Source organism: Zonotrichia leucophrys, chromosome 20 (assembly GCF_028769735.1).
Source record: "Zonotrichia leucophrys gambelii isolate GWCS_2022_RI chromosome 20, RI_Zleu_2.0, whole genome shotgun sequence".
Lineage (NCBI taxonomy): Eukaryota > Metazoa > Chordata > Aves > Passeriformes > Passerellidae > Zonotrichia > Zonotrichia leucophrys.
The window spans coordinates 7,747,326-7,764,067 of NC_088189.1; the positions used below are offsets into that span (position 1 = coordinate 7,747,326).

The 16,742-nt window shown below is 51.8% G+C and overlaps 1 protein-coding gene and 1 long non-coding RNA gene across 2 annotated transcripts; one reads left to right on the plus strand and one right to left on the minus strand.

The window, feature by feature from the left end:
* The first annotated feature begins 102 nt into the window (after positions 1-102).
* Positions 103-14,794, plus strand: TTI1 (TELO2 interacting protein 1). The gene is made up of 7 exons (XM_064729890.1): positions 103-2,516; positions 3,001-3,198; positions 3,989-4,131; positions 4,945-5,085; positions 6,482-6,686; positions 7,352-7,439; positions 13,372-14,794. The coding sequence occupies exons 1-7, from the start codon at positions 236-238 to the stop codon at positions 13,601-13,603; spliced, it is 3,288 nt and encodes a 1,095-aa protein (XP_064585960.1). The 5' UTR covers positions 103-235; the 3' UTR covers positions 13,604-14,794.
* On the minus strand, positions 6,685-11,927 carry LOC135456179 (uncharacterized). The gene is made up of 4 exons (XR_010442466.1): positions 11,593-11,927; positions 10,741-10,826; positions 10,506-10,605; positions 6,685-8,595 (listed from the first exon to the last, which is right to left on the minus strand). It is a non-coding gene; the product is annotated as an uncharacterized LOC135456179 (long non-coding RNA).
* Positions 14,795-16,742: the final 1,948 nt, after the last annotated feature.

The following is a 16,742-nucleotide window of genomic DNA, read 5'->3' on the forward strand; positions in this document are numbered from 1 at the left end:
CTTTGTAGCGCTGACAGCCCCGTTAGTTCAGTGTCACGTCTCAGGCGCATGCGCTTTGCGGGCACCCGAGACTTTTCTCACAGTGCCCGCCCCACTTCACGGGAGTTTTGTGGCGCTGGTAATGCGGCGTCACTTCCGGCACCCTTAGGGCTGCCCGGCCTGGCCCCAGCGCGGCCCCGGGCCCGGGTGAGACCCCCCCGGCACCGGGCAGGGCCCGCGGCCCCCGGTCCCCGGCATGGCCGTGTTCGACACCCCGCAGGCGGCGTTCGGGGCGCTGCGCCCCGTCTGCGTGCAGCTGACACGGGCGCAGACGGTGGAGAACGTGCGGCTGCTGCAGGCGCACCTGGCCGGGGTGAGCGGCGCGGCCCTGCAGGAGCTGCAGGAGTACGTGCTGTTCCCGCTGCGCTTCGCCCTGCGCCTGCCGGGGCCCAAGCAGGAGCGGCTGGTGCAGAGCCTGGTGCAGTGCATCTCCTCCGTGCTTGCCGCGACGTGCGTGAAGAAGCAGGAGCTGCTGCAGGAGCTCTTCTCTGAGCTCTGTACCTGCCTCGCTCCCCCTCCCAGCTCGGGCAAAGCCGCCCCGCTGTCCGAGGAGCTGAAGCTGGCTGTGATCCAGGCACTCCACACCCTGATGCATTCGGCTTATGGGGATATTATCTTGTCTCTGTACCAACCTTCCACCCTTCCGCTCCTAGGATTTGCTGTGTCTTTGCTTCTGACCCTTGCAGAGCAAGAAAAAGCAAAGCAAATCAAGATCTCTGCTTTGGAGTGCTTGCAGGTCCTGGTTCTGCAGTGTGACTGCCAGGAGCACCGACATCTGGATGAAGATGAGGCACAGCAATGTGGGGATTTGTTTGCATCTTTTCTACCTGGGATTTCTATTACACTGTCTCGAGTTATTGCTGGAGACATCAAACAAGGTCACAAAGCCACCGTTTCTGCCATCAGACTCTTTTATCTCATTGTTGGCTTGGTCATGGCTGACAAACAGCTAGCCAGAATCCCAAAGAGTAAGGAAAAGCTGCTAGTGGAGCACAGCAGAATATCAGAGCTAATGATCCACAGAGGACCTGACTGGACTAAAAGTACTGCTGAAAAACTCTCTCTTCTCTTGCATAAGGTGGTTGAATCTTCTTCAGTTCACCCCCACTGGAAGGTGAGACTGGAGCTGGTGGAGCTGGTCCATCACTTACTGAGGAACTGCAGTCAGTCACTGGTGGACTCATTCAGTCACCTCTTAAAGGCCTTGGTTGGGCTGGTTAATGATGAAAACAGTGAAGTCCAGAGCAGATGTAACAAAGTTCTGCAAGGGATTGCAGAGCAGAGGATTGTGGCACAGAGCAGGGCTCTTGCTGATGTCCTCTCTGAGAACCTCCATTCCCTTGCCACAGCCCTTCCCCGCCTGATGAACTCTCAGGATGACATGGGCAAGGTTTCCACGCTGAGCTTATTGCTGGGTTACCTGAAGCTGCTGGGCCCCAAGATTAACATTGTCCTCAACTCCGTGTCCCACCTGCAGCGCCTGTCCAAGGCGCTGGTGCAGGTTCTGGAGCTGGATGTGACAGATGTGAAGATAGTGGAGGCCCGGCGCTCTGGGCCACCGGGCCCCTTGCAGCAGGGTGTGCAGAAGGGCAGGTGCCAGAAGAAATATTTCCGCTTCTTCACGGAGGAGAAGGTTTTCCAGCTCCTTCAGCAAGTGTGTCGTGTTCTTGGCTACTATGGGAACCTCTACCTGCTTGTGGATCACTTCATGGGGCTGTACAGCGAGTCTGGCCTGTACCGAAAGCAGGCAGCCATGATCCTCAACGAGCTGCTCATGGGAGCTGCCGGGGTGGGAGTGGATTTCCTGCAGGAGAGGGAAGTTCCGCCGAGCATGGATGATCTCAAAAGGTCCATAACATCCATTCTGGATGAGTACATGGACCAGACGAACTGGTATTTGGTGACCAGCATTGACACAGAGGAAGGCAGCCCTGAGCAGTCAGTGCAGCACCTGGGGCTCGCTGTCCGTGCAGGGGGGACATCCAGCAGCGCCCTCCATCTGTCCCCAGAGCCCCCAGTCACAGCCCGCACCATGAACAGCAACATCTGGCAGATCTGCATCCAGCTGGAGGGCGTTGGCTGCTTTGCTGCTGTCCTTGGGAAGGAGTTCCGGCTGCTGCTGCTGTCAGCTCTCTACCCTGTGCTGGAGAAGGCTGGTGACAGGACTCTGCTCATCAGTGAGACAGCACTGGGGACCCTGGCAGACATGTGTGAGGCCTGTGGGTACAGCTCAGTGCGGTGTTTGATCAATGAGAACTCTGACTACCTGGTGAACGGGATTTCCCTGAACCTGCGCCAGCTGGCCTGTCAGCCACGTGCATCCCAGGTCCTGGACACGATGCTGAGGCATTCAGATGCCAGCTTGTTGCCACTGATAGAAGATGTTATCCAAGATGTCCTGTCTGCTCTAGATCAGACTTACAGTAGCCAGGCTTCCACCTTCCTCAGGGTCCTCCACTCAGTCATGACTGCTCTAGGTACCAAAATGATGTTTACTTTGTGTAATTCAGCCTTGCTATCACTAAGGATACTTGTCTTGTGCCTTTCCCCTTGCCATGGGAGGTTCCAGGTAGCCAAGGTGTTTGCAGTGTGATGGCCACTGTGCTTTGCTTGCTGGGCCAGCACTCAAGCAAAGATCACCAGTAGCTTTCCCTCTCCAGTTTGCCTGACCTGCAGCCTTTCACAGGAACATGGCCTTTAGTGGCTGAGAAAGGATGGGCTCACTGCTCCCATGAACATTCTGTAGGAGCACATGGCATGTATTTCTTTTTACTTTTACCATGTATTCCTTTTTAACTTTCCTGTACTGTCAAGGAGGTGACTGGGAAGTAGATGACCTGAATCAGGTGCAACCCCATGAGGTGTGAGAACCTTCTCATCTCTCATGGAATCCGTGGCACCTTGCTGACTTGCAGGAGGGGATCACGGTTGCCCAGTGACATGTCAGTTCCTTTTTTGCAGTGCAGTGGTTTGGAATGCCCAGCACTGAGGAGCACCAGCAAAGGCAGACTGACAAGGGGCAGAGCAGGGCTCGGTCCCAGGGACAGCAGGAGGTGACATTGACAAGTCAAGAAGTGGAAAGATTCTTCCTTGACTACATCAGCCAGAAGAAGATCGCAGAGGGGGATCTTCCTGACCTGGAGGAGGAGGAGGAGGCAGGTCAGTGCTGTGTGTGGCTGGAGAGGAGTATGGGCAGCTTGCAGAGAGACTGTGACTTCTGAGGTGTCCTTTTGTCACATGGGGGCCTTGGGACCAGGCTGACAGTCTCAGGTCTTCTTTGGGCTGTCCTTGCTTCATGTAAAGTGCTGTTGGGTGTTCTCACTTTGTTCTCTTTGAGTGAGGGAGCCAAATGTTTGCAGATCAAGGCTTCTCTAGCTCTGAGACACAAGCACAATGTGTTTTTTCTTCCCTTGTAACAGTTCATTTTGGTTCAGGACCTGAAGTTTCCTCTTTCCAGGATCCTATGTGGTTTCCTCGTGTTCCCTTGGGAATCTCTGTAGTGTTTTCTCCTGGCTAATGATGCCACTGCTCCCTTCTCACTTGGCCGTGGCAGGCACTGCAGACATTCATATAGGAAACTTTTTAGTCTTCACTGGACTGTGCTGCAATCCTGACCTTTAAATACTTCATCTTTAAATACCCAGGCTTTTCATTTTTAATAAAAATCAATGGGAAATAAGTCCATGGTGAGAAGAGACTGCAAATGTCAGACCAGCTGCATTGTCCCGTGAAGAAAGCGAATGTTCCCTGGCCCCACACTCGTAACTGAACCTGACACTACCTCACACAACTCATAGGCTTAACTATATCTAAGCACATTAAAAAATGCCAAAGGCCTCACTCAGGAATTTGCAGAGTCCTTGTGGGTGGGGGATCTGTGATCTGTGACTGTGATCTCCCAGAGCTCCCAAGTCATTTTCATGGCTTCAGTAATGGTTTTGTCTTCCAGATGAGGTTCCCCTTGCTAAGCCAGAGCCCAACTCTGACATGGAAGGAGAGGCTCCAATGCCAAGCCACGCTCAGCTGGCCAAGGATGTGATGGAGAGGTGCATCCACTTGCTGTCTGACGGGAGCCTCCGCGTGCGGCTGAAGGTCGGTAATGGCCGGCTCTGAGGGGACAGATGGTGCCCATGAAGGGGCTGGTAGCTCATCAGCGTGTGTGCCATGCACGTTGGGCTCCCTGCCATCCCCAGGTTTGTGCTGCCATATGCTCCAGCAGGACAGATCCTCCAAACCTGGCCAGAGAAAGGGAGATAGTTTATCGGGAGTGCTCTGGGTTAGGAATGGCAGCCAGGTGGAACAGAATCTTAAGGGTGGCTTTGTATTGGACACTTTGCCTTGATGCTCATGATAGTTAAATCTTGTGCTTTGTCCTTTGGAGGAGGAAACAGAAGCATCTTTCTCCCATCTGTGCCTCCCATCCCCCTTCCTCGGGCTGCAGTGCACAGGCTGATGAATGTTTTTGAAGTAGCTGGGGTGATGATAAGCAGGGCTAAAAGCCTGGCTTTTTTCTAATTATGAAAACCCTTTGAAGGTGGCCTCCTTTTAAAGTGCAAAGTGAGACAAAAAAATGAGGCATAACCTAGATTCTTATCCCAGCAGCCCCAGCTCTGCCAGGTGATCCTGCTGCCACAGCCACAGTGGGGTCCAGGTGGGATCAGGGCAGGAATCCTGCCCTGCTCCCAGCCCAGCTCTGTGCCCAGCACAGGTTGTGTCACTGCAGTGCTTGTCCCTTTCCAAGCAGGCCTGGTTCCTAGCACTGTTCACTTGTCCCCATTCCTGCTGCAGTAAAACCGCACCCTTTGCTGCTCAACCCCTCCTCCCAGCTTGCTGCTGTGATGCTGGGATCCACCTGAATGCCTGGCACTGCAGCACTCAGAGTCTGTTCCCTCCCCTCCTGCCCAGGTCCTGGACGTGCTGGAGCTCTGTGTAACCATGCTGCATCCTCATGGAAACCATCTGCTTCCCATGGCTCACCGTGTCTGGCCAGCTCTCGTCACCCGGCTGGTTAACGACGACCCTCTGGCAGTGCTCAGAGCCTTCAAGGTATGGCAGTGACTGCCAGCAGCATTTCCAGCTGGGGCTTGGGCTCAGGAGTGGCTCAGGCAGTGCTGCTCAGGAGAGAGCACCAAGCTCCTGCAGTGATGTTTAAATGTGGTTTGGAGTATGGGGTCACCGTGCTCTGCTCTGGGTGGGTTTGTGCCACTCTCACTGCAGCTTGTCCACAGGGAAAGCCTTGATGCCGTTCTGGGGGAAGCAGAAATGTTGGTGGTTATTGCAGGGGTGAGAAAAACAGCTCTACAGCCTCAGCAGATGTTAGGGGCACCATACAGTGCAGCTTGGCCTTGCTGGAGACACAGTCCCAGCATCCTCTTTGGAAGTCTCAGATTGAAGACAGGGGAACATTTAATGATTGAGAGATTGGCAAGGTAGGAGAGAGGTTGAATAAACACTTGGCCCTATAATGACATTATTAAAGAGCTCCTGACCTTGTCAGCTGGCTCCTTTCTCCTCCTGACTCACAGGCTGGCCAGGTAAAGCATGTTTCCAGAGGTTGTCAGCCCCAGCATTGCAGAGGAATTTGTCTGCTGGGCAGAGTGAGATTCATTTTAGAATCCTTCAGTGTGAATAAAGAGAGTTTTGATTCCTGAAATTCCAGAAGCCATGCACTACAGTCTCAGAATTACCATACCTGTCATGTGCCTGCCCTAAAAGGAGGTAGAGATTGCTGTACAAAAACTAATTAACTCTTGAAAAGTTTCAAGTCATCATTACACTTTGCACCCAGCCTGGGTTTTGCTGTATGAATTCCCCCCAAAGTGACTTCCTGCCTTAATTCCAGGACCAGAAGTGTCACATCAGTGTAAAACAAGCACAACATAACCAGCATCTCAGTCCTGCACACTGAGACCATGAGCTCAGTGAAGTTCCAAAAGAGAGATCAGTGTTCTGGCCACATGGATCCCCCTTTGTTTTTAGCGCATTTAAGGCCATTCTCTGCCCACTTTGAGTTTGATCCTGTGCAGACACCAGTAGTGCTGGGTGCCCTTTTCTGTGACCCCTTGGCCTTTCTGCTTGCTGATGTGTTTGGAAGGATGGGTTGTCTACACCACAAAAGAGATTTAAGGATATAATCATATTTAATGGCATTTTCCATCAAAGACTCCTCCACTAATTCTGAGTAAGAATGCAGAGCTGCTCTTACCTTTACTGTGCTAATGAGGGAAGGGCAGCCCAGGAGGTCAGCCAGGTGGTACTGCAGAGCTCACTCAGCCTCTCAGACATTCATCTTCTGCTCATTATGGGGAAACTGGGGCAGGTGTGGTCACAGTGCTCTCCCCTGCAAAAACAATTCTCCAGGAGAGTGAATGTCTGAATCCTCCAGGCTGGTGTGGATCTCTGAGCTCCTCCCAGGCCAGTGTGTAACTGATGTCTCTCTTAGGTGCTGTGTACCCTGGGTCAAACCTGTGGAGACTTCCTGAGGCAGAGGTTCTCCAAGGATGTCCTGCCCAAGCTGACCAGCTCCCTCCTCAGCCAGGCCCCAGTGAGTGCCAGGGCTGGGCCTGTGTACAGCCACACACTGGCCTTCAAGCTGCAGCTGGCTGTGCTGCAGGGCCTGGGCTCTCTCTGTGAGAAGCTGGACATGGGTGAGTACCAGAGCAAGCACAGGCTGTATGGATCTCTGCTAGACTTTGTCTCCTCTCTATTTGCTGCTTCTCCTCCTGCTGCCCAGAATTGATTTCCTGATCTTCTCTAGCCTGAATCTGTTCTCTTTGGGAGCTCTGTAAAGAGGTGCTGGGCACTTTTCTCCCCAGGAGACAAATGAGAGAGAAGGTTCCCACCACATGCAAAATGTGACTGCTCATCCCACTTGTGAATGAGAAGAGGGTACAGAACATTTGTATGCATTGCTGTTGGGCCACACTTTGTTTTACTGGACAAACTGGAGCCCAGAAAAGACTTCTGGCTGGCTTGACTGGTTCTATTGTGGGCTTATCTCTGGGGGACCCTTTAAATCCAGCACATCACAGTCTTCTGTTGAATGAAACTCTGAAATTCTCCCCAAGTGAAATTTCTGGAACTGGCTTTGATGAGGGAGAAGGTTTGCTGGCTAGTTGCTCTTTTCCTCTCAGTGCCCTTGATTGCTTTCCTGGCTTTGCAGCAAGATGCTTAAAAGGCAAGGTCAGAAGAGCTCTGGGTCAGACAGCTCAAAGGCTCTGAAGCCTCTGCTGCCAATTTGGAGCTGATTCCATTAGGCAGCAGCTGCTGAGGAGGTCACCTCCTACCCTTCTTTCCTGTTCCATTGCTGCAGGCGAGAGTGACCTGAATAAAGTGGCAGAGGCCTGCCTGATTTACCTCAGTGCCAAGCAACCTGTGAAACTGCAAGAAGCTGCCCAGAGGTAATGTCTCTTAAATGCAGGTGTGTTGGGTGTACAAACAGTGGGGGACAGAGGGAGCATGGTGATCCCAGTCCTTTTGCACCTTTCCTGTTCCACCTTCCAGTACATTCAAGTCCTGTACAACAGGGCCTCTCATGGAAGATTTCTGTGGTGAAGTATCACTCCCCAAAATGAGTTAGAGAGGTCACTTGTCAGCTTGCACAGACATTACAAGTGACCTTGCAGTGCATTTGGGAATAGAGGGGAAGATGTGCTACTTGCTTTTTCCTCACCAAATACCTGATGCTTTTGGCCCACTGGTGGCATCAAACTGCAGAGGGAAGGCAACTATGGAAGAGGATGTGCCAGGCATTCCCTTCTGTTTTATCACTTAATGCCTTCTGCAGGCTGGGGGATCTCCTTTTGTTATCCTTCCATTTGCCCTGGGCTCCAGCCCAGGCTCTGCCAGGTGGACCAGAGTTTATTTGGGAAGCTGTCAGTCTTGGCACCAGTGTTGCTCTTGAGGAGGCTGGGAGAGTCTAAAAGAGCAAAGACAGTGTAGGTGAACACACTCCAGCTCTAGGAAGTGTTGACAGACATACTTTGCTGCTTGGTGTATAAAATCCAGCTCAGCATGTTCTGCTGTCAGGATAAGAAATCACTGTTGTCATATGTTGTCACCTGGAACCAAAGCTGGGGAATTTCAGGAGACAAAACGAGTCCAGGTACAGAACGTGGGACATAAATCAGGAAGCCCCTCTGCTGAAGGATGGGGGTGAAAACCAGCCAGCCCCCCTTGCTGTGTGGCCTGCCCTGCCCTCCCCCGAGGAGAGGGGAAAGCAGCAGGCTCTGCGGTGTCGGATTTCCAGGGCAGGCTGCTGGAAAGGGAAGCAAAGGGAAGTGCAGCCCATCCGTTCCCTTTGACAAAGCCCAGGCTCCCGGGGGTGCGGGGTGTGAAGGGCTTTGTGTGGCTGGGCAGCAGTTCAGAGGCTCAGCTCTCCCAAGCTGGAGCATTCCTTTGTTTGTCTCTCTGCACGGATGGGAGCAGGTTTATTTTTACCTTGGAGGCTTTCACAGCAGCACAGCAGGCTCCAGCAGCATTTGTTCTGCAGAGGGGCTCTATGCTGTGGGAGTGCATCCCCTTAATGCAATAAAGCCTCAGTCTGTGCAAGCAATGCTGGATGAAAAGCAGAACACCAGGGTTTATCTAGATATTTGGAATCTGAAGCTTTTAAATCATTAACCAAGCAGCTTGAGAAGCTGTGCAATTTCCCCCCAACAGCAGGGGTAGGGGGAATATGAAATGAGCCCTGTTGGAAGCTGTATGCTGAAGTGAGCTCACTTGTTAGAGCAAAAGGGCAGCAAAGTTCAGGGCAAGTAACATTTTTCTCCTATGTGTTACTTTTATTAGACTTTAAGGGGAAAATGCCATATGTTTTGCTCCTCCCCCCATGCTTTTGATGCACCATACATCACATATGTGAGCCAAGCTGCTCCTGGAAGCCCTTGCTGTCTCCTGTTTAACTCCAATGACCAGACACATGTATGCACTGAGGCATGCATCATGCCTGGCCTGACACTACAGACATGGCAGCATTTGTAGGTTTAATTTTTTGATCCCTGGTCTTGAAGCCTGAGTGTACCAGAGTTCATTGCATCACACTCACTTTTGACTGTATTTCCCTGATATGAGGTTTCAGCCTGGAAAAGTCAAAATTAGCTTGGACCATAACAATCAGCTCCAGTATCAGGGTAAGAATCACTTCTCAGCCACCCTTCCATTTCTGTTCTCCAGCTGCTGAACCACCACATTCCTCTAAGTTCTGGCTCTTCTTGCTCTCCATGTGTCTGAAAGTAATCCTGCAAGCTGACACAGGCTGTCACACATAAGGGCCTTTCCATCTAAGCAAGGGCAGTGTTATCAGCCTGATACATGAGAAATTCTGCATTTTAAATGCTTCTAAAAACAGATAGACCAGAACTAATCTTAGCCCCAGCCTGAGCGCCAGCGTACGTCACATAACTCAGCTTTATCACTGCAGAAATCATAGGAGGTAAAAGGATGTTTGGAATCAGCTTGCCATGGTGATTTATACTAACTGGCCTTTGCTCAGCTCTTAGGGTTCTTATTCAACTGATGGGTTGTGACCTGTCAAGAGCAAGGTCAGCACTTGCAAAGTCAGCTGTAGTTCCAAAAATCATGCACTGACTATGTGAGGATTCTGTAGGCATGCAGAGGGCTGAGCAGAAAGTTTTGGCCAAGGTGCTTGAGCCACACACACAAAAAAAAAAATAAATAAAAAGGAAAAAGGGAGTTTGGCTATCATCCAGGGATGTTATCATGCCCCAAGGAGTCTGCTTAATCCCATTTATGGGACCCTGTAGCTTTATTAGATGAAGCAGTGGGAGTAAGTGATTTTAGTAACTGCAGCTTCATGCAATACTCAACAGGCAAAAATAGATGCTGGGAAAAAAAGAACTCCAGCACATCTGAGGAAGAGAAAATGGGACAATAACAATGGGTTTTACTAGAAGGTGACTGCTGAGAGTATTCCAGGAGAGTATTATCCAAAGCTTTTTAAAAAATCAAACAACAAACAAAAACCAAATGCAAAATTGGGACCAAAGGGACCAAACCTACTGAAGAAGAGTTTGGGAATGCCAAGGAGCACTAGAAAAGTTTTTGCCATCATTGAAGATGAGCCTGTGCAAGGATGGGGAAGTGCCCAGAAACCTTGAGCAAGGGGGGGCCCAGCTCTGGGAGCAAGGCCAGGGGACAGGGTGGAAACTGGATGTCACAGTATGTAAATCTGAGCTTCTCCTCAATTTATGAAGTTGCATCATCCCTGACAAGCTTTTCACTTCAGGGAATAAAACCTTGAAGGAAAAGAGATTAGGAAATTGTCACTGGCCCTTGTCAAAACTGACAAGTAGTTTTCCGTTCTTTCAGTTTCAAGTCACTGTTTTGAAATTTACACTTAATTCCTACTAAACGTTTGCAGCCCATGACCTTTCAGTCAGCAGTCTGGATAAGAATGTGGTTTTTTTTTCCTCCTAAGATGCTGAAATAATTTCCTCAGTTCTTACCAAAGCCTATGGTGGGCTGTATCCAGTTAAACATCCAGCAGGGATGGAAAGCCAGCAATCCTTGTCCTTCTGCCAGTCTGCTCACTGTGCCATGGCTCTGCTTGGAGTTTGGGCAAAGACAAGGCAACAGAGTAGCCAAATTGCTCTGTGCTAGTAGAATAAGTTTAGCGCACTTGGGACAAATATAAGCTATTTGGGGAGCTTTTTTCATACCAAAGTTGATCATGCAGCTTACCTCTTCTGGTTTGTTTGTGGGGTTTGTTGGGTATTCATTGTCAGCTGTCACTCCCAGGCTGGATTGAAGCATGCCAGAACAGCCACCTGCTCAAGGCAAAATTCAATAAAGTGATATTTAAGAAAAAAAAAAAAAAAGAAAGAAAAAGGCAACAACAGAAAACAAACTTGGATTAACCCCAGGATTCTTTGCTATGGAAACAGGTTGCTTGGAAACTACCCCAGAGTTAGTTTGAAAATGTAAAAGTCAAGTTGTTCTTTAGGCTGCAGAGCACTCCAGGCTATCAGGGATAATCACAGCCCCAAACCATTATGGGCACCAGAGGCAGTGAGTGCTCCAGGGTCTGGATAATCTCTGAGGGTCGCTCTCCCTGGAGCAGCTGATTGGGAAGGGTTGGAGAGCAGAGTGTCTGTGCTGTGAGTGTGAGAGCTGCAGCTGTGTGTGTGCTGGGGATCAGCAGCCTGCTGCACAATATCCCCTCTTCCCATGTTCACTTCACAGCAGCTCATTGCCCTTGCCTGCTCCCATCCCAGCCATAAGGAGCAAGGATTATCTCTGCAGCTGCCCATTGGAAACTGGGGGGAAGCACTGGGAGCTGCTGTTTGCTGGCACACAGAGCTGAGGGCTCCTGCTGTCACATCCAGGCTGAGGGCACGAGCAGGGCAGTGTCTGCAGAGCTGGAGCCAGGATGGAGCAGGGAGAGCTCCATACTCTTTTTTTCCCAGCATCTTTGCCTGTTGAGTATTGCATGAAGCTGCAGTTACAAAAATCACTTGCTCCCCTGCCAGCCCCTCACTTGTCAGCAGAGGTGCAGGAACAAAGCCAGAGGAGTGAGGAGTCCTGTGAGCTCACCTGCATTGGCCAATCCACAGGAAAAGGTGGTGTTGCTGAGGCAGCTGCTGCCAAGCCCAGCTATCACAGTGGAGCACATTCCCTCTGTTTCCTCTGGAGCAGGCAGATAGGCACTGCCAGCACCTTTGGGAGGGGACACTGCCAGCAGCTTCAGTGGTGACATCTCCCCTCTTGCTGTTCAGAGACCTGCACTGAGGGACAGGTGAGGTGTTCATGGCAGAGAGGCAAAAGCAACAGCTTTGGCTGTGCATGAGTAACATCCACAGGGTTATTGTGCAAAGGAGAGGGAGCTCTCTCCTACCTTCATCTCATTTCTGTGCTCTTTCACTTTACCCATGGCACTGCACTCCCTTTTCAGAGAGCTTCTCAAAGGGATTTCTCCCTGCTTTACATTGGAAGCAACCTCACTTCAGGGATGAAAGCTCTTCCAAGAGAAATTTGGACAGCAGTCAGATCTGGATTTTGTGTGGCTTTTTTAGCAAGTGATCTTTGCTTGTAATGAGAGAGTTCAGTCCTGTTCTTCTTGGGGGAGCAAAGACAGACTTACTTGATTTCTCTTCCCATTACCTGAGCTGGCAGCTGTTCTCCTCACAGCTCCATGATTTTAGAGACCTGAGGATGCATGGCTGGGCTTTACTGGGATCTTGGAAAACTGTACCATAGGTGTGATGAGTGCTGAGTGCCTTTGGTGCTCACAGAGCACTCAGCACCATTCAGGAAGAGGCCTTGCAAATTCCAGTCTAATTTTGTTCTTGCCACAGCCAGAGAGTTTAAACCAGTTAAGCCTTGTACACCTTGTGTGCATTAAACCCTGACACAGACCTAGCTAAGCCCAAAGGTTGCTGCAGGGAGAGCTGGCAGGAGGGGGTGGGTAAGTGTAGGTCACACAAATCAGCATTTGCTCTTTCACTCCTTGAGCTTCCTGCTCTTCAGCAGCAGCTGTGTCCCAGCAGCTCACAGCTGGAGCCCTGTGTGAAGGGCAGGCTGGAAAGGCAAATCCCATCTTACTGAGGTATGGAAATGCAAAGTGAAAACCATCAACACAGCAGTTAATCTGCAGAGGAAGTTTTGATTCCTCTTTTCCTTCATTGTGTTGTTAATGAAGATTGTGTTTGGTTTTGGTTTAAAATCCTGCTCTATGAAAGGTGACAAAAATGTGGAGGCAGCTAATAAGGACTTGGGACTGTGGGAGATCTCACTTCAGCAAAAAGCCCTCAAATACAGCATTGAGCTTCCCTTGGGGCCCAGCCTGGGCAGCTCTCCCCAAATACTCTTGGGTTTGCCACCTCTGGAAAGGCAGAGAAGCCCAGATGGGTTAACTCCCTCACTCCTGAAAACCAGAGAGGGTGGTGAGTAACACAGCTTCTCCCAAGATCTCTGCAGGAGCTGTTGTCCAAAAGATCCCAGGTATGCATGGCACCTGCAGTCACCCACAGTCACCTCCCCAGCACGTGGGACAGGCAGGTTTGTGCTTGTGCCAGCAGCAGCTCACACAGTGCCAGCACCAAGCCTGGGTCAGTCCTGCACCAGCTGCTTGTTTGATATCCATAAGTGCCTGTGTGGCATCATAAATATTTTTCTCCCACGTGCCAGTAGCTGTGAGACACAGAGCTGCTTTCTTGGGCACAGGGGCCACTGCACTGCCCTCTGTAAGGAGCAGAATTTGTGCAGCTGCCAGAGGTTGCCAACAGCATCAAAGCTTTCCTTAGCTCTTAATAACTCCGTTGGGTGCCAACCACAAGGCTTTGTCCTTACTCTTCTTTCCTCTGTTTTCCACAGTGTTTTCCTGCACTTGATGCAGGTGGACCCTGACAGCACGTGGCTGCTCCTGAGTGAGGAGTGCTGCCCCCCCTGGGAGCCCCCCCACGCCAGCCTGCAGCCCGTGAATCTCAGTGGGATGGGGCGGCCACGGAACGAGCTCACGGACAACGTGCTGCTCCTGCTCCAGAGGCTGCAGCAGCAGGAGGGCACAGCTCCCAGCTCCAGCACACAGCAGGCAGCTCCTTCCTGACAGGCCTGCACAGCAGCTGGGATGGAAACAGGAACCACCAGGATGGAGCTCACCTGGGAGAACACCATCACTGAGGATCCAAATGGTTCAGGGGCAGAGGAGGGGCTGCCCAGCCTGGGGCACTGGCTGAGACATTGTCCTTGTGGCTGAGGGTTTATTTTTTGAAAGGGTGTTTGAGGATGAGGTCGGTACATGACCCTAACTCCTCCTGACTTGTGCCTGGCCAGCACCATATGCAGAGAAAACGGCACATCTGTTCCAAATTCTTCAGTATGAAGAGTGAGTCATCTTCCTAACACTTGATCCTTGGTGGGGGTGCCCTTTAGCACTCCCTCCCCACCTCTCTGATCTCTTCACAGCTGTGATGATCCCTCCCCATTCTCAGCTGGACAGTGACTGACAACTCAAAGCAAAAGCTTTTTCTGACCTTTAACCTTCCCAGGAAGAGAATCTTGTTTGGGGTGCACTATAAACCTGTTCTCTTTAAAAGCAGTTAATCTCAGAAGTTAAAGTGCATTTCCAATAAATTCCTCACCTATGTTACTATCAAGAACAGTGTGTCCTCTCAGAGGCATCAGGGCTGCTCTCACAGCTGCAGTTTGCTGAGACCAGATGGAGGTGGCCAAACGTGCTCTGTTCTCTATCTCACTCTCAGTGAGGTTCTGTAGGGAATCAGCCAGCCCTGATTTACACCTGGGAGGGATTTACAACTTCTCCCATGCCCAGATCACGGTTCTCAGGCCATTTCTAACCCCCACCTCAAGGAGAATTGGATGAAGCACCTGCCTGTGCCCCAGTACAGCCTCTGTGTCTGTCCATGGTCAGGCAGTGCCAGTGGTGACAGGGGCTGTGAGCAGCCCAGCAGTGCCATGGTTTGTCAGAGTGGGGACAGCGGGGTACAGGGAGCAGAGGATGACTCCTCTGTGGGGTCAGCTCCCTGCCCCTGCTGAGGGGCCTCTCCCCTGATCTCCAGCTCCCACATCCCCAGGCTCTCGCTGCATTGTCCACAGGCTCTGCTTTGCTCAGCTGCTCCCGGATCCCTGAGCTCCTCTGAGCAGCTCCTGGCAGCAGGCTGCCCCCTGACACTGGGGGAACATCTATGCAGGTGAAGCAAAAGGGCAGATCTTGACTAAATTTGGAAGCAAGCTCAGAAATACAAAAGCCAAAGCAATAAATAGATTGTGACATGGAGCAGGCTTTGTGCATCACTGTTGGGATCCTGGGTGAACATCCAAAACACGGCTCTGTTGGTGGGCCCAAGGGCACTGCTTCTGCTGCCACATCCCTCAGCTGAACTTACCTCCCCTTGTGTCCCTGGTTTTATTCAGGCTTTCCTCCTGTCTGTTTCTCCAGGGAAAACACAAGTCAGTGGCTTTTTATCCAGCAGGACAGGGCTGCAGGTCAGCTTTACTCTTTTTTAATATCTGTTCAGTGCTTAACGCTGGTTGGGTTCTATACAAAGGAGCCTTCAGAGCTGCTCTGACAGGGCAGGCAGGGAGCTGAAATACTGTCTTTGCTTTCCCAGCGCCCTTGGGGCTGGTGCAGCTTCCTGGGTTGTTGTAGCACTTGACAAAACTCATCCATTAGGTGCAGATGCTGCATCCAGTCTCGCTGTGCTCAGCTGTGCTGTGGTGGGGACTCCAAGGACACATCCTGCCCATGCCAAGGCTTGCCATCCTGCAGGACAGGCACGGGATTCAAGGGCAGCATTGTCCCATCAGTGCCCAGGAACAAGCACATCACCCAGGCAGGGCTCTGGCACAGCTGGCTGTGCTGACACCCCCACCCAGAGCCTGTGATTCACAGTCCTGTCCTGACACTTTCCCCACAGCCCCAGGCAGCAGGTGGGTGCTGGTGGCAGGAGGGGCTGTCCTGCCTGCCACTCAGCTCCTCTCAGCTTCGTTATCACCCTTGCTTTATTGGAGGCTGAGTAAATTGCTTTTGTCTGAGGCAGGATGATGGCTGGGAGAGGAACTGTGTGGAAACGGCATTTTTGTGAGGCTGGTTCCTCCCCAGCAGTGACTTGCGTTTAAGCTCAGCCCCTTCACAAGCCCTGGGCTTTCCCCGCCAGAACTCTCCTCCACCAAGCAGCCCCCAACACTATGGGGTGGGGACCCCCAGCTCCCCCCACTCCAGCCACTCTCTCTGGGATCAGAGAGCAAGGAAAGGAGTGTCCAGCCTCCTCCTCCATGCACAAACCCAGCCAGGACCCCGGGGGACTGCCACACTGTGCTGGGGGCACAGTCCCACACAGCCCCTGGCACTGCTGAGCCACACACACAGATCCAGCAGGGTCTGCTCCTCAACTCCTGCTCCCAAGATTTCCTATAAACTCGGCAAAATTAATCTCTTCTAATAAAACCTGTTATTGTTAAAGCTCACCTCCAGGTTTTACAAATCACTGTGCTGCACAGCAATTGTTTATTCCCTGTTTGAGGTGATTTGCAGCCTCCTGCCCAACCTAGCGTGTCCCTGGGTCTTCCTTTTCCTCTGTTGTGTCCCGTGTTTTGCTGCACTTGTGACCAATGCATCCCAATCTCTCTTCTTCCCCCAGCAACCCCATTCCCTGACAGAGAATTTGAGCATAGCCCCAGCCCCACAGCTCTGCCGGGGATTGCTAGGCACAGCCACCACTGCTGGAAAAAACTTGCTGCAATTATTTACAGCTGCTGCCCTGCAGCTCCTGAATGTTTTTCTCCTGTGCCCTTTGCTCCCCAGGACCACAGTTCTCCAGGTGGCAGAGGTGACCAGAGACAGCAGCCACCCCTGCCTGCTCCTGCCCCCAGCACAGGCTGACACCTCTGCTGGCAGAAAGAGCCACCAGCTCTTTCTCCTCATCAGCACAGCGAGGGGTGAGCATGATGGAGAGCCAGGAGTTAGCAAGCTTCACAGGAGCTGCAGCGCTCCAGGCAGCTGGGCCAGGCTGGGCATTGCCAGTGCTGGGAGTTGCTCTCCCACTGCAGAGGCAGAGCCAGCACCCTGCTTTGGGGACCCCACCTCCCACCAGGCTGGAAATCTGGGCTGGATGGCCAGGATTTCACCTGGCAGCCCACCCAGCACCCCTGGCCACAGCATGGAGCATCCCCAGCTCACCTGGCACCTCGCTGTACCTGCACCTCTCAGGGCAGCAGCTCCCAGC

Coding starts and splice junctions, on each gene's coding strand:
- TTI1 (XM_064729890.1), top strand. CDS start 236: ATGGCCGTGTTCGACACCCCGCAGGCGGCGTTCGGGGCGCTGCGCCCC. Junction 3,199..3,988: donor GGAGGAGGAGGAGGAGGCAG/GTCAGTGCTGTG, acceptor TTTGTCTTCCAG/ATGAGGTTCCCCTTGCTAAG. Junction 7,440..13,371: donor CTGCAAGAAGCTGCCCAGAG/GTAATGTCTCTT, acceptor TGTTTTCCACAG/TGTTTTCCTGCACTTGATGC.